Source organism: Manis javanica, chromosome 2, assembly GCF_040802235.1.
Source record: "Manis javanica isolate MJ-LG chromosome 2, MJ_LKY, whole genome shotgun sequence".
NCBI lineage: Eukaryota > Metazoa > Chordata > Mammalia > Pholidota > Manidae > Manis > Manis javanica.
This window is the reverse complement of record NC_133157.1, coordinates 187,336,715-187,354,384: the sequence shown is the minus strand read 5'-3', so window position 1 is coordinate 187,354,384 and position 17,670 is coordinate 187,336,715. Positions and strand designations below refer to the sequence as shown.

Sequence of the window (17,670 nt, the reverse complement as noted above, 5' to 3'; positions counted from 1 at the left end):
GAGGAGGCAGTTTCAATCTCCTCTGAATCATGAAGTGTCTCCTCTTTCTGACTTTCACTGAAGGTCAGGTTCATCCTCTCTGGAGGGAGAAGGGAGCTTGGGCCAGACCCAAAGCACACAAGAGCTTGCCCACCTTCTCCAGTCACCGCCATCACCCTTTGGCCTGGGGCCCAGCCTGGTCTCAGGCTGTGTGACACTTCCCCTCCACATGGCCGAGCCTCCCAGCCACACCAGACCTTCCAGCCGGGAAAGGCCTCATGTTACATGGTGGGAAAAAGCACTGGATTTGCACACCAACTTCCCTCCCTTGAATCCCTGCTCCACCACTACTAGATGAGTGGACTATAAATTCTTTTATAACTATAAACTGGGGCTAATAGTGGAGGATTCATAGGGATCACTTACGTAAAAGGCCTTTGTTTAAAAGAAATAAAAAATTTGAACAGCTCTACATACAAATTTAAGGTTCCAGTAAAGATTCTCTGTAACTGTCCATATGTTTGAAACTGAAGACTTTATTGACCAAACTTTGCAATAGAAAGTGTTAGGCTAATAAGATAGTAAGAATCAGTTACCGTATCATACACACATGAAAAAAACTGCCAGTAACATGGCTTGACTTCTGGCCACTGTCTCGGTGAAATCCAGATGGTCCCAGGGAGGGGCGGACCACATCTGTCCTTCATTCCCTTCTCCCCCAGATGACAGAAACTGTTTCTGTATAAAACAAGGTCACCCTCGCAAGTCGATCAATTCCAAACACTGTGCAGGAGTTAAATGATGCAACAAGGTAGAAAAGAGACACTAGGCCTGGGCCGTGACCGACAGCGCAGTGACAGTGAAAGACCGCCACACACAAATGCGTGTGCCCTGGGACAGTGAGCCCTTCGACGTGCAGGACCGCCGGCCTTTGGCGGCTGGGGGCTCCTGCTGAGTAATGCCACTGGGGACGTGTGAGTCACAGGTTCTGCTTTTATTTGTGTTACTATTAAAAAAATTTTTAGAACATGAAGTTCCCTAAAAGCCCTTTCTCAAAGAATTACAAAATGACAGACGTTTGGGAAACTGTGGTTTCACATATGATAAAGGCTTGTATAGTGATGCAGAGAACACCCAGATGTGGCATTTAAGACAGAAACCTTACCTGGAATATAAAAGTGGGATTCCGTTCCAGAGCAACTCACAGCACTCACGATGCCTTAGGGTGTAAGTTAACTTCCTGGTGATTAGGTCCACTTTAGAGTTAGGATACACCAGTGGGACTGGCCGGATTCCAAACCTCTCAGCATCCATGAGGTGCCTGACACAGGGCTGGTGTTTAATGTTTCATGAGTAAATATACAATCTACCAAAGGAAGGAAGGAAGGACACTACTCACTTGTGTTTGAGGAATTATAGAATTGACCAGTAAGGAGGACGAGTATCTGTATTTTAACGTGCTCATGTCAATTCTCTGGACTGTGTTATATAAACACACACCATCAGGCTGCCCACTTCTGCTAAGCACAGAGTTTATTGGTAGTGTTTGGTACAACTGTGGTCCTACCTTTCCCAACTCAGGCATCTTAACAGTCCTGTAAAAATCATGTTACATTACTTCAGAGGAAAATACTCCCACCTCAACATGTTTAAAGAAATGTTAGAAAATGTCATTCCTATCAAAACATTTTTTTACTGCCTCTGATTTCCAACACAGTGTACATGTCAGTGTGAATATGCATCACCAGGTGCTGGCTTTCTGAAGTGATTCTTTGCAGATAACGTATGACATAGCCTGGGGCTGTGGTCAGAGAGGCCAAAGGGAAGTGTGTGCACTGCCAACACATTCCAGAGTACCTCCCTGGGTGAGTGAGTGGTGTCCGTCTTTGATTAACAATTGCAAATGACCTGTCTGGAGAGAGAAAACACTCAAGAATAGAAGCAAAGCAGCCCGGGGAGCTATGAAGAATGCCACGTCTGGCTGAGCCCTGAGGGTTGTCCTAGGCTGAATGCATTAACAACAGTGACCACGGTATCATGGTTCAGAAGCTGCCAAGGACGCCGGCATGGGGGACACTGACCAAATGAGAAACGGATGTGACTGCATTATAGAAACCTCCCAAAGTCACCATGGGTGCAATGGTGTTAGTTTGAGTGAAACTGGATCTGAATCTGTCTCATACTGAGCTAAGGAAACAAGAAAGGAGTTTTCCCATTTCCTGAATTCTCATAGATTTGGGTTTGAAGGTGGGTCAAAGTCAACTTTTAAGTGACCACAGCAGGCTTTGTGATGGTGGTATTCAAAAGAAAGAACAAGAGCACAAGCCTGCCTGAGACAGCGCACGTTCCTGTGGCCAGCAAACTTTGTGTGACCCTCTCTCCTGGGGAACCTGCTTTCCTCTGTTTCATACACTGGCCTGTGGCTTTCTCTCACCACTCTTCCATCAGACCACATTGCAGGAGTCGCAAAGAGGCGAACTGAATGGAACACTGGTGGTTTATTACCAAGTGCGAGTACTGCACCAACACTTCAGGTGATAAGTAGGCAGCTGTGAACGACCCATTGGCTCAGGCAGCCAGCTGTTGGCTGCCAGGCATGACAGTCTCTCAAGGCACTCAGCAGTGTTCACATTCAGCAAGGGGCACCTGCTTCTTCCAGGTTCCATGATGGGATGCAGTGCATGAAGGGGGTCAAAGCAGTCCACCTGCCCTTACAGCTGGACACTCAGCTAGTTGACGCAGTTCTTTGTGATTCTTCCACTCCTGTCCACCTGTCGGATGCTGTTCGTAACATTAATGGTGACTTCTTTTGCAGACATTCGCTTAGCATCTCTTTTAGCCTGTTAAAAAGTTGAACACAGTGAACTGAGTTACTAGGAAATATCTGAAGATCCTCACATTTGCATTAACCTCTTAAGACTGTTACACACACACACACACACACACACACACACACACACACACAGAGTTAGGAAGAGTGGCTCACAATAACAAATGCACAAATACTCCTTTTCAAAGGTGTTTCTGTTGAATCTCTAACACCAGCCTAGCATAGAGCCTGGCATAAGGCATGCTTGGTAAAACGCTAACGAATGCATTCATTAGCAAAGGACCGCCAATGGGCAACATGGCTTCACAGCTGCCTTCACTGGTTAAGGGTTTGAGCTTTAGAGTCAGACAGACTTGTTCAAATACTAACTAGATAACTTTACTATGGGCAAGTTTTTCTAGCCCTTAGTTTCCTCATCTGTAAAGTAGGAAATAACAATAGTACCCACCTCACAAGGTTTTTGTAAGGATTAAATAAGGTAACGCATATAAGGTAGTCAGCACGATGTTTGTCACTGAATAAAAATGAAAAAAAACAGAAGACTTACTAAGTATAATAAGCAAAAAGTAGGACAGATTATCCACTTCTAAATGAAGATAAGCCAGAGATAAAGATCCAGAATTCACTTTAACACCAAAGCACTGATTAAATTGTAGCTTCTTCAACCATATGTGTCCCCCCATCAAGGGAAGACAACCAGTGGGGGACAGTTTTGTGCCCATTCCACTTAATGCAGGTATGCTTGGAGTGAGCATGAGAGGCGTCTGAGTCGTCTCCATTGCAGATGGACAGTGTGCCGCCCAGTCCCCATTCCAGGACAGCAGCTAGCAAGTAGTCTCCAGCTGTCCCTCAGGATGGCCTCAGTGGCAGAGGGCCACCTGTCCGAGGGCCAAGCCTTCCTGAGGTGGCCCAGTGAGGGGATATATGCAGGGGTACAAAGGTCAGGCCATTTGGGCCCAATCCAGGCCAGCTCTGATAGGCCATTAAGCCCCAGAGCAATAGGTGGGGGGTCAGCCAAGGCTGCTGTCAGGCCCGCTCTTTGGCTCAGCTTCTCCGTCTGCCCACTCCTGCTTCCATCCCTTCCTTCTGCAGGTGTTGACAGGGCATTTCCCAATGAACATCCTGTATAAAGACATCTCAGCGTCTGCTTCCTGGAAAACATAGTCTCAGATCTGTGGGAGCCTTTCCCAGGGAGTGAGCATCTCCCCTTACTAGACATGAGCCTAGAAATGATGGACACATATTTTTCATACAATATGACCCCTGTACACAAGCCAACTAGAGAAATGTAGTGCATTTAAAGAAATGGTGTACTGTTGCACCATCAGAGAAAAATTAATCAATTTGTTGTGTTTATTAACAAATGAATTTCACATAAATCCTGTGTCGAAGCCACTCGTGATGCCCCCTGCAGATTCTCTTTGCTTGCCTGGGGCATCCACTCCCATGAGCGGTGGCTGCTACCTGCTCACAGCAGCGTACTTCTGAGAATCACCTTCATCTCACTGGGGCCACCTTGCCTAGAAAGGTTAAGAGGTTATGCCCTAATTTCTGGAGATAGCCCAAAGCCAAGGTCTGATTACTGGGGATACAAAAGGTTGACCCTTTTTTCTCAAGGGGAAATAAATCTATGCTGCCATTCCTGCTCCATAACTCCCTATGGGGTCGGGCTGAGGCTACATTACAGCTGTTCAGTTGAGCTCCCATATTGCTAAACTTGGTCCTCTGCCCCATCCTGCTCTCCCAACATTTTTGGGTTTCCCTAGAGAGTATTCTTTCAGTCAATTACTTACCCAAGAATCCTCATCTTAGGCTCTGCTTCTAGGGAACTGGACCTAAGAAAGTACTTTATGGGTGATTTAAAGGATGTTTAAGGATAGTTTTGACTATATGCAATTTTAGCTTTGATTTCATATATGGAATTTCATTGTTTTCCTCTTCATGTTTCCAGTGCCTAGCATAGTCTGAGACGTAGGAGTCTCTCAATTTAACTTTGGTTAAATGAACAAATAAGCACAATACCTTGGTCGTACCCTTAACAACCAGTAGTCAATGTTGTTTAAGTTAATACTCAGGTCTTGCCAGGGCTAGGAGTGATGCTTATGGGTTTATTTTTCCCTAAAAGCAGAGAACTCATAAAGTCCCACAACCCACTTTGTTTCCTAAAGAAAAAATGTGGCAAATGTGAAGCTAATTCCATTTGATTTCCATTCTGGGTGTTGTTAAAAAGCTTTGAGGAATAGACACAGAGTCTGTATTTGAAATGAGCCAGGTTAATGGCAGCATTCCCCTCAAACTGGTCGGCACTGAGAGAACTTTCCAGTATGGAAATGTAAACTTTCCCAACTGCATAACTACTTTTCTTTGGAGTTATTGGCAAGATTTCACAAAAGGTCATTAAAGATTATACACAGAAAACACTCTACTCTATAGTTCAGCCTGCTTTTCTAAGCTTAAAAATCCATGCAAAAGTTCAGTAGTTTGATGATTCTTCATTTCCTAGACTGAGTAAAGAGCCAAAAGCTGTAAGATAGTCATTCCGAAAACAGCCACAGTATTTGCATGATTTTATTCTCAAGTACAATGTGGCAATTTCTTAAATCTGTGTATCAAAAGCTTGCCCAGTGGAGGTGTTCAGAGCATAGGCTTTGGGGCCAGAGAGTCCTGGGTTTAGGGCAAGGCTTTGCTACCAGTTAGCTGCCACAAGACATGTTGTTTTAACCTCTGAGTCTCGGTTCCCTTACCTCAAAAATGGAGAAATAACCCTGCTTCTTAGGTTTTTCTGAGAGAAATAAGCATACCATTTAGCATTAACAGGGTGACTAACTTCTCGCAGTCTGCCCAAGGCTGACCTGTTTTAAAATTGGAAGTCCACATTCCAGGAACTTCCTCAGGCCTCTACAAACCAGGACAGTTAGTTACCTCAATAATAGTTACTAGCATTGGTTCTATTTGCAAAATGATGATCTCAGTCAAACATACTAAGTATAAATGGAAAACCTTCTTATTGTACTGAAACTATGTCTATTGCTATCCCTACTTCTAAAGAACAACAATAATAATAATGATCTAAGATACACATTTAGATAAAGGACAAACTGGAGTGCTGTATTCCAGTGATGGGCACAGGTTCCAAGCCATAAACAAATCCACTTTCAATTAATTATGCTGTATTAAACTGAGAAAATTAAACAACTAGAACAACAACTCACTTTCTTGGAAGCATTATGTAAAGGAAAAGCTCTCAAGTCTGAGACATCAACAGAGAGGTGTCCGCACTTTGCAGCAGAATGGATATGCAGGAGGCCGCTCACTGCTGTAATCTGGTCACAGCTTGGAAACCTCCGACTTCAAGCCCAAGTGAGACGAAGGAAGATGACAGAGAACTACAATGCCAGATTATTTTCTCTAGTTGTTCTGAGAAGTAAGTTGCTTTCCCTCCTATAGGAAAAGAGCTATATGGATACACAGAACAATTACACCCTTCTCTTCCTCAGGGCCTATGACATTTTGTATAACATGGATATCTTCCCCTCTGGTTTTCAGCCAGCCAAACCTTTTTATTTAACATCTCACCCCCTTTATTTAATGACAGGAAAACGTTCCTATTGCAATTACCAGCTTAAAAAAATCCTTTTGGTTCCCAACTCAACGATGAGAGAAACCTATTTGGCACCTTTGTTTTTTTTCAGCTGTCTGCTAAATCAAGCCTTCCTCCACTTCCAAATTCTTGTTTTGTGAGTTTTATCACCATTGATGCTGTGAATGGGCCCCCTCTTGTTTCTCACCCAGTTTTACAGCTTCTCTTCTTCCCTTGCCTCATTTCTGCAGGCTTTGTACTCTGTGAACGGTAGACTTCAGTCCTCTTGACACTGCCTCTTGAATTTTTTGGCCCCTATTTCTCAAGGGCAACCAGACCGACTGTGATAACTTCCCAGAGGCCTCAAACCCAGGTGATCTTGATTCTCATGGTGTTTAGCAGTGGGGGCAGCCTGGCTGCTCTGTTGAGGCCAGGACTCAAGAGTGCAGCTAAGTCTGCTTAGCCTTCTTTCACTTTCCCCCAAAATGGAAATAGAGATGTTCTCAGCTTTACTTTGACTCCATGACATATCTATACTTAACATGGGATTGTACTAACCTTTTAATAGTTCCTGGCAGACAATGAGAAAAGCAAGGCTTACTGAGATTATGGTTCATCAGACGCCAATTTTTCTGTATGACTAGTATTTTTAATTATAAAAGCAATACATAATTATGGCAAAAGAAATTCAAAGAGTAGAGAAGGACACAGTGAAAAGTAATACTTGCTACAAAGCTCTGGCCACAACTGTGCTTTCCCCAGAGTTAATCACAGCTCACGATTTCTTATGGAACACTGAAGGGGTTTTCTAAGCACATGCAGCCATGGGACCATCTTATTTTCTCTCCTGATATTCTTATATATTTGCTTGTTTACTTGCTTATTTTCTACAACCTCATCAGATTATAAACTTCAAAAAGGTAGGGACCAGTCTGCAGTGTTCAGCATGGTGTCTCCAGAATCGACCATACTGTCTATCACATAATGGACATGCAACAAATAATTTGATGAAGAACACATGTATGAAGATAAATTTTTAGAAAGAAAGTGAGAGAGAAAATTCCTAGGAACAGAACCTGTCTGCGTTGCCCTAACCATCCTAGGACCTTCCTACAGGATTGCAGTCATGCTTATAGCTGATCGTTCCTTGCACCATTGCCGAGAGCCAGGTGGATGTCAGGGCTCCCTTTCCTGGTGAGGCAGCCGAGCTCACTCAGGCCACTGCAATGTGCCCAAGGCCAATGCCCACATAGGTAGTGAACTGAACTAAAGATGCAGCCCAGGGTCCTTTACATCCAGCCTCCCATGACTCCACCAAAACTTACTCTAAATTCACCACCATTTTGTTTCAGGTAATGGGAAGGAAGAGCATAGGGCTTGGAGGGAAACAAACAGGGCTTGAACTCCAGCCCAGCCAAATCCCTCCTCCCTGTGTCATGCTGAACAAACACCTAACCTTTCTGAGCCAGTGGCCAGGTCAGGAATGTCACTGTGGACCTCGTACAGCTGAAGTATTAAAGATTGTGCCATACATAGTGTGTCTGGTTCATAGGAGATACTCTGGAAATGTTAGTTCCCTCCTCTCCTCCGTCCCTAAAGATTAAAGACCGAGCATTGTCAACTGCAACTCGAAACATTTTTCTTCTTTGCGCTCAGACCTGTTAAAGGGAGACCAGACCAGACAGTAACAAGCCCCTAGCAGTTCCCAAGCTCCATAGCCGTCCTTGCTCCTGCTTCATGAGTTTCTGTGGTGTTAATGTGAAGTAAATCAGGAAACATTTGATTTAAGCAACTCCACCAAGGGCCAGGATACTAATCTCTAAAAGCAGGGATCAGACCAACCCCCAGGCAAAACTCAAGAACTCCCTGGGCCGGGAGCAAATCCTGTGCAGACCACAGCCCCATGTGTGGCCTCACCTAAGCTACTTAGCGGAGGGGTTTTTATCTGTCAGGTTATCAAGTGCTTTTCAACTTCAGCCTCAGATCAAACACTAGGAAGGCAGCGGAACCCACTTTAGAAAAGCAACTGGGCTCCCACAGAACAGTCACTGACCATTTGATGGTGATGGTGGAGGGCCTGGGTGGGAGGGGAGCTGCGGGGAACCTTTCCAGTCTTGGCAAAGTACAGGCCGGTCTCAATGAATCAACAAGTGGCTTGTGAGTACATAAAAGGCACATGACTCCGAGGTGGGGTGGACAGGGAAGGATGTAAAGAATAGGGGGGGAGGGGGGGAGCCAGGATGGCGGCGTGAGTAGAGCAGCGGAACTCTCCTCCCAAAACCACATAGAATTATGAAAATATAACAAAGACAACTCTTCCTAAAATAGAGACCAGAGGACACATGACAACATCCAGACCACATCCACACCTGTGAGAACGCAGCGCCTCGTGAAAGGGGTAAGATACAAGTCCCGGACCGGTGGGACCTGAGCGCCCCTCCCCCTGGCTCCCGGCGGGTGGAAAGAAACCGGAGCGGGTTTTTTTTCTTTTTTGGTGAGTGCTTTTTGGAAGCCTTAAAGGGACAGGGACCCCAATACTAGGGAAACAGGGCAGCAAGACCGGTGAGCGGGTGCCTGAGACCGGCGACTGAGGACAAAGAATATCGTGCGTTTTTCCCTTTTTTTTTGGCGAGTGCTTTTTGGAAGCCTTAAATGGACAGGGACCCCAATACTAGGGAAACAGGGCAGCAAGACCGGTGAGCGGGTGCCTGAGACCAGCACCTGAGGACAAGGAAAATCGTGCATTTTTCCTTTTCTTTTTTTCCTCTTTCGTTGTTGCTGTCGTTGTTTTGGTTCGGAGAGTGCTTTTTGGAAGTCTTAAAGGGGCAGGACAGGACACTTAGCCCAGAGGCAGGGAATCTGGGGATCTCTGGGCACTCTAACCACCTGGGCAACAGGGAGCACAGAGGCCCACTATGGAGATAAATAGCCTCCCAGCCGCTCCCCCTCCAACGGGGCTCTGCCATTTTGGAGGAGCAGTCTCAGCCAGGCCACGCCCACAGCAACAGCGGAGATAAACTTCATAGCAAATGGGCAGGTAGCAGAAGCCCCTGTCTGTGCACAGCTGCCAAGCATAAGCCACTAGAGGTCGCCATTCTTGCAGGAGAGGAAGGCCACAAACCAACAAGAAGGAAAGCTCTTCCAGCTGTCACTCGTACCAGCTCTGTAAACTATCTCTATCACCATGAAAAGACAAAACTACAGGCAGACAAAGATCACAGAGACAACACCTGAGAAGGAGACAGACCTAACCAGTCATCCTGAAAAAGAATTCAAAATAAAAATAATGAACATGCTGACAGAGATGCAGAGAAAAATGCAAGAGCAATGGGATGAGATGCAGAGAAAAATGCAAGAGCAATGGGATGAAGTCCGGAGGGAGATCACAGATGTCAGGAAGGAGATCACAGAAGTGAAACAATCCCTGGAAATATTTATGAGCAGAATGGATAAGATGCAAGAGGCCATTGAAGGAATAGAAACCAGAGAACAGGAACGTATAGAAGCTGACATAGAGAGAGATAAAAGGATCTCCAGGAATGAAACAACACTAAGAGAGCTATGTGACCAATCCAAAAGGAATAATATTCGTATTATACGGGTACCAGAAGAAGAAGAAAGAGGAAAAGGGATAGAAAGTCTCTTTGAAGAAATAATTGCTGAAAACTTCCCCAAACTGGGGGAGGAAATAAACGAACAGACCACGGAAATACACAGAACCCCCAATAGAAAGGATCCAAGGAGGACAACACCAAGACACATAATAATTAAAATGGTAAGGACCAAGGACAAGGAAAGAGTTTTAAAGGCAGCTAGAGAGAAAAAGGTCACCTATAAAGGAAAACCCATCAGGCTAACATCAGACTTTTTGACCCTACAGGCCAGAAGAGAATGGCATGATATATTTAATGCAATGAAACAGAAGGGCCTTGAACCAAGCATACTGTATCCAGTACGACTATCATTTAAATATGATGGCGGGATTAAACAATTCCCAGACATGCAAAAGCTGAGGGAATTTGCTTCCCACAAACCACCTCTACAGGGCATCCTACAGGGACTGCTCTAGATGGGAGCACTCCTAAAAAGAGCACAGAAGAAAACACACAATGAAGAATGGAGGAGGAGGAATAAGAAGGGAGAGAAGAAAAGAATCTCCAGACAGTGTATATAACAGCTCAATAAGCGAGCTAAGTTAGGCAGTAAGATACTAAAGAAGCTAACCTTGAACCTTTGGTAACCACGAATCTAAAGCCTGCAAAGGCAATAAGTACATATCTCTCAATAGTCACCCTAAATGTAAATGGACTTAATGCACCAATCAAAAGACACAGAGTAATAGAATGGATAAAAAAGTAAGACCCATCTATATGCTGCTTACAAGAAACTCACCTCAAACCCAAAGACAAGCACAGACTAAAAGTCAAGGGATGGAAAAACATATTGCAGGCGAACAACAGTGAGAAGAAAGCAGGGGTTGCAGTACTAATATGAGACAAAATAGACTTCAAAACAAAGAAAGTAACAAGAGATAAAGAAGGACACTACATAATGATAAAGGGCTCAGTCCAACAAGAGGATATAACGATTCTAAATATATATGCACCCAACACAGGAGCACCAGCATTTGTGAAACAAATACTAACAGAACTAAAGAGGGAAACAGACTGCAATGCATTCATCTTAGGAGACTTCAACACACCACTCACCCCAAAGGATAGATCCACTGGGGAGAAAATAAGTAAGGACACATAGGCATTGAACAACACACTAGAACAGATGGACCAAACAGACATCTATAGAACTCTACATCCAAAAGCAACAGGATATACATTCTTCTCAAGTGCACGTGAAACATTCTCCAGAATAGACCACATACTAGCTTACAAAAAGAGCCTCAGTAAATTCCAAAATATTGAAATTCTACCAACCAATTTTTCAGACCACAAAGGTATAAAACTAGAAATAAATTCTACAAAGAAAACAAAAACGCTCACAAACACACGGAGGCTTAACAACATCCTTCTAAATAATCAATGGATCAATGAACAAATCAAAATACAGATCAAGGAATATATAGAAACAAATGACAACAACAACACAAAGCCCCAACTTCTGTGGGATGCAGCGAAAGCAGTCTTAAGAGGAAAGTATATAGCAATCCAGGCACACCTGAAGAAGGAAGAACAATCCCAAATGAATAGTCTAACATCACAATTATCGAAACTGGAAAAAGAAGAACAAATGAGGCCTAAAGTCAGCAGAAGGAGGGACATAATAAAGATCAGAGAAGAAATAAACAAAATTGAGAAGAATAAAACAATAGCAAAAATCAACGAAACCAAGAGCTGGTTCTTTGAGAAAATAAACAAAATAGATAAGCCTCTAGCTAAACTTATTAAGAGAAAAAGAGAATCAACACAAATCAACATAATCAAAAATGAGAACGGAAAAATCACGACAGACCCCACAGAAATACAAAGAATTATTAAAGACTACTATGAAAACCTATATGCCAACGAGCTGGAAAACCTAGAAGAAATGGACAACTTCCTAGAAAAATACAACCTCCCAAGACTGACCAAGGAAGAAACACAAAAGTTGAACAAACCAATTACGAGCAAAGAAATTGAAACAGTAATCAAAAAATTACCCAAGAACAAAACCCCGGGGCCGGAAGGATTTACCTCAGAATTTTATCAGACACACAGAGAAGACATAATACCCATTCTCCTTAAAGTTTACCAAAAAATAGAAGAGGAGGGAATACTCCCAAACTCATTCTATGAGGCCAACATCACCCTAATACCAAAACCAGGCAAAGACCCCACCAAAAAAGAAAATTACAGACCAATATCCCTGATGAATGTAGATGCAAAAATACTCAATAAAATATTAGCAAACAGAATTCAAAAGTATATCAAAAGGATCATACACCATGACCAAGTGGGATTCATCCCAGGGATGCAAGGATGGTACAACATTCGAAAATCCATCAACATCATCCACCACATCAACAAAAAGAAAGACAAAAACCACATGATCATCTCCATAGATGCTGAAAAAGCATTTGACAAAATTCAACATCCATTCATGATAAAAACTCTCAGCAAAATGGGAATAGAGGGCAAGTACCTCAACATAATAAAGGCCATATATGATAAACCCACAGCCAGCATTATACTGAACAGAGAGAAGCTGAAAGCATTTCCTCTGAGATCGGGAACAAGACAGGGATGCCCACTCTCCCCACTGTTATTTAACATAGTACTGGAGGTCCTAGCCACGGCAATCAGACAAAACAAAGAAATACAAGGAATCCAAATTGGTAAAGAAGAAGTTAAACTGTCACTATTTGCAGATGACATGATATTGTACATAAAAAACCCTAAAGACTCTACTCCAAAACTACTAGAACTGATATCGGAATACAGCAAAGTTGCAGGATACAAAATTAACACACAGAAATCTGTAGCTTTCCTATACATTAACAATGAACCAATAGAAAGAGAAATCAGGAAAACAATTCCATTCACAATTGCATCAAAAAGAATAAAATACCTAGGAATAAACCTAACCAAAGAAGTGAAAGAGTTATACTCTGAAAACTACAAGTCACTCTTAAGAGAAATTAAAGGGGACACTAACAAATGGAAACTCATCCCATGCTCATGGCTAGGAAGAATTAATATAGTCAAAATGGCCATCCTGCCTAAAGCAATATACAGATTTGATGCAATCCCTATCAAATTACCAGCAATATTCTTCAATGAATTGGAACAAATAATTTAAAAATTCATATGGAAACACCAAAGACCCCGAATAGCCAAAGCAATCCTGAGAAAGAAGAATAAAGTAGGGGGGATCTCACTCCCCAACTTCAAGCTCTACTACAAAGCCATAGTAATCAAGACAATTTGGTACTGGCACAAGAACAGAGCCACAGACCAGTGGAACAGATTATAGAGACTCCAGAAATTAACCCAAACATATATGGTCAATTAATATTTGATAAAGGAGCCATGGACATACAATGGCAAAATGACAGTCTCTTCAACAGATGGTGCTGGCAAAACTGGACAGCTATATGTAGGAGAATGAAACTGGACCTTTGTCTAACCCCATATACAAAGGTAAACTCAGAATGGATCAAAGACCTGAATGTAAGTCATGAAACCATTAAACTCTTGGAAAAAAACATAGGCAAAAACCTCTTAGACATAAACATGAGTGACCTCTTCTTGAACATATCTCCCTGGGCAAGGAAAACAACAGCAAAAATGAGCACGTGGGACTATATTAAGCTGAAAAGCTTCTGTACAGTGAAAGACACCATTGATAGAACAAAAAGGAACCCTACAGTATGGGAGAATATATTTGAAAATGGCAGATCCGATAAAGGCTTGACGTCCAGAATATATAAAGAGCTCACACGCCTCAACAAACAAAAAACAAATAACCCAATTAAAAAATGGGCAGAGGAACTGAACAGACAGTTCTCCAAAAAAGAAATACCGATGGCCAACAGACACATGAAAAGATGCTCCACATCGCTAATTATCAGAGAAATGCAAATTAAAACTACAATGAGGTATCACCTCACACCAATAAGGATGGCTGCCATCCAATAGACAAACAACAACAAATGTTGGCGAGGCTGTGGAGAACGGGGAACCCTCCTACACTGCTGGTGGGAATGTAAATTAGTTCAACCATTGTGGAAAGCAGTATGGAGGTTCATCAGAATTCTCAAAACAGACCTACCATTTGACCCAGGAATTCCACTCCTAGGAATTTACCCTAAGTATGCAGCAATGAAGTTTGAGAAAGACAGATGCACCCCTATGTTTATCGCAGCACTATTTACAATAGCCAAGAATTGGAAGCAACCTAAATGTCCATCAGTAGATGAATGGATAAAGAAGATGTGGTACATATACATAATGGAATACTACTCAGCCATAAGAAGAAGAATAATCCTACGATTTGCAGTAATATGGATGGAGCTGGAGAGTATTATGCTCAGTGAAATAAGCCAAGTGGAGAAAGAGAAATACCAAATGATTTCACGCATCTGAGGAATATAAGAACAAAGGAAAAACTGAAGGAACAAAACAGCAGCGGAATTACAGAACCCAAAAATGGACTAACAGGTACCAAAGGGAAAGGACCTGGGGAGGATGGGTGGGCAGGGGGGGATAAGGGGAGGGAAGAAGAAGGGGGGTATTAAGATTAGCATGCATGGAGGCGAGGGAGAAAGGGGAGGGAGGGCTCTACAACACAGAGAGGACAAGTAGTGATTCTACATTTTGCTATGCTGATGGACAGTGACCGTAATGTGGTTGTTAGGGGGGACCTGATATAGGGGAGAGCATAGTAAACATAGTATTCTTCATGTAAGTGTAGATTAAAGATTAAAAAAAAGAAAGAAAGAAAAGGGGGATTACTCCTTGATAGGATAAGACAATTGGTAAATCAAAGATTAACGCATGCTTTAAATATCCTTAATGTTGATCACTTAAAGGGTGTCAGATGATCAGCTATGGAGGTACTCTTTTCTGATAATATTCCTTTCTCTTAATAAAAAAAAAAATAATAAAAAAAAGCAGTTCCTGTGTACTGACCTCCAATGAGTTCTACACAGTGGTATAGAGGGCATGTCAAAGTGTGGGCAAAGGGTCTGTTTGTTTGTATGCAGAAGATCAAGGCCTAGCTTGGCTACCCAGAAAATGAACTAAGATACGATATGAGGAGGAGCTTCCGGCATCAGCACTCTCTGGAGGACTCGTGCCGGGAGATGATCATCAAAAAGCCTCCACAGGGATCCGGGCGATGCTGCGGTTGTGGCTGCGTCCACCCAACCATTTCCTGGACTTGCCATTGGAATGAGGAGGGAGATGTCTAGGCTGGCATGTGCATACAGTGAGACAACGAATTTGACCAGATCTATACTGTTGGAACTCAATCAGGAGTTGGGAGGGGTGCAAGTTGTAGCACTCCAAAATCTTACGACTATAGACTATCTACAGTTAAAAGAACATATGGGATGTGAACAGATTCCAGAAATGGGTTGCTTTAATTTGTCTGATTTCTCTCAGACTGTTCAAGTACAGCTGGACAATATCCATCATATCATAGACTAATTTTCACAAATGCCTAGGGTGCCTAAATGGTTTTCTTGGCTTCACTGGAGATGGCTGGTAATTATAGATTTGCTTTGTTTATGTCACCATATTCCTATTATGTTAATATGTGTGTGTAAGTTATTTAGTAGTTTAAAACCTATACATACGTAAGGTACTCTACAAGAAGATTTGTCAAAGAAATAATCAATCCTCCCATGTTTTCTTCCATATGCTACCTCTATAGCTTTTCTTCTTCCTTCCTAATTACAACTCTTAAATAGAATTCGTGCCTCATATCGAAGTTACCGAGTATCATAATTCCTCCAGGTGGTAAAGATACCTCGAGACAAGTGCTGGGCATAGAAGCCACAGGGCATAAATCTGCAAAGAAGTAAAAAGCTAACCTTTTCAAACAATATGGCTTCTCTCTCACTTACCAACTTTACATTTCCCTGTATGGCCCTGGAAGATGACTGGTTAGCCAGAGACGGGTAAGATTCCTCAAGGGAGGAACAACCTAAGACAGGCACAGTCGCAGGGGGGCCATCAGGTGAGAAATTGGGGAACAACAGTGGTGAAGCTTAGAACCTCACCCCCCCCCCCTGTGTTGAGAGAAAGCTTCTGCATCCATGGATGTTTCATTGCTCTTGTCTAGCTCGGATTAGCACATAGTCTACAGGCACACACCTGATCATCTACAATTGCTCTCTTACAACACTAAACTATGTTTTCTACCTTTATCTTGCATCTACCTACCACTTCAGCAGTTTATTAAAAATAAAAATAATAATAATAAAGGGAGAAATGTGGGATCCACATATAAATCAAGTATAAAAATCAAACGAATATTCATATTTGACCTGATTGTTTATAGTTCATAATGCGTGATCAGAACCGAAAGTTTCTGTGATGAATGCCCTTGTACTGTTCACCATGTAAGAACTTATTCACTATGTAAGAATTCGTTCACTATGTAAGAACTTGTTCGTTATGCTTCAGAAGATTGGAGACTGACGAGAACTAGGCTTGAGATGGATTAATGATTGTGCATTGAGCATTGACCCCCCTATACAGAATTTTATTGTTGTTAACAACCATTTGATCAATAAATATGAGAGATGCCCTCTCAAAAAAAAAAAAAAAAGAATAGGGGGGAATCTTCCCCAAGAGTCTTCTAATTGAACTGGTTTTTCTGCAGACTCTCAGATGAGTGGTGAGTCTCATAATTCTTCATCTTCATCTACATAAGGTAGCAGCCACTGCATAGCTGCACTGTGGAAGTCACGACACAGGTGTGCACGTGAACACACACGTGCACGCGCACGCACACCCACATCCTTACACTCCTAAATCACTTCCTTTTTCCAGGCTTGAACTAGTGCCCTTCTAACCTGGCTCACTCCCTTTGGCTTTCCATGGTGATTCCCTTTGTTCTCTCTCCTTTTAAGGTCATGCTTTTGTTTTTCTCAGAGAAACTCATATTTACTTTCCTAACTCTTCTAGCTCATATTACTACCATCCAGGAGAGATTCTGGGCTGCTCCCATGCTCCTTTCTGGATCAGGCGTCCCCCTCTGGCCACAGACTTTTCTGTGAGGCTTGATGCATCCTTCCTGGACTGGACCAAGCCTCGCCAGGGAGAAGGGGGAGGGAGAGCAGAAGGAAGAAGCTCCTTCGCTGAGAATCAGTCTGGGCATCAGTGAATTCATTTGTCCTGGTCTGTCCAGTTTGCCAAAAATAATAAAGCAACTCAAAAAGATGCAGACGTGAAGCCTCACTGTGAGGCCAGCCACACACTCCGAGACCTGTCTGCACAGAGCCATATCCACATACGCATTTCTACCTTAGCTGAATACTTGAGGAAACAGTTCTGGGGGAGAAAAACAAGAGTCCTGAGCCTGAGGAAAGGCACATTCAGGTAGGAGGCAGCCCAGCGTTCCTGAGCATTAATTAGCTGGAGCGAACAAGCAAGCACAGAGCCTCCCCCTGTGTTGTCTGTTGAGTCCAGGGGAAGAGCTGGGGAAAGGGACTGAGCCAGTGGTTAATCAGATGCTGCCAGGTCAGAAATGTCCCAAGTGACTGGAGGAAATCTGGGTGCAGCAGAGAAAGAGGAATGGCTTCCTATTGAGACTGACAGCTCCGATTTGTGGAAGATTA

The 17,670-nt window shown here is 43.0% G+C and overlaps 1 protein-coding gene across 13 annotated transcripts in view; it reads right to left on the bottom strand.

Moving 5' to 3' along the window:
- Positions 1 to 1,494: 1,494 nt before the first annotated feature.
- BAALC (BAALC binder of MAP3K1 and KLF4) overlaps positions 1,495 to 17,670 on the bottom strand; it is an 83,313-nt gene continuing 67,137 nt past the window's right edge. For 5 of the 13 annotated variants that reach the window (XM_036995870.2, XM_036995867.2, XM_036995871.2 and 2 more), the window contains one exon: positions 1,495 to 2,819. In XM_036995870.2, the coding sequence (XP_036851765.1) occupies positions 2,705 to 2,819 (115 nt within the window). In that variant the 3' untranslated portion in view covers positions 1,495 to 2,704. Of the gene's footprint in view, positions 2,820 to 3,257; positions 3,324 to 6,021; positions 6,251 to 17,670 lie in introns of all 13 variants that reach the window. The other 8 variants (XR_012128346.1, XR_012128348.1, XR_012128347.1 and 5 more) reach the window with 7 other exon arrangements.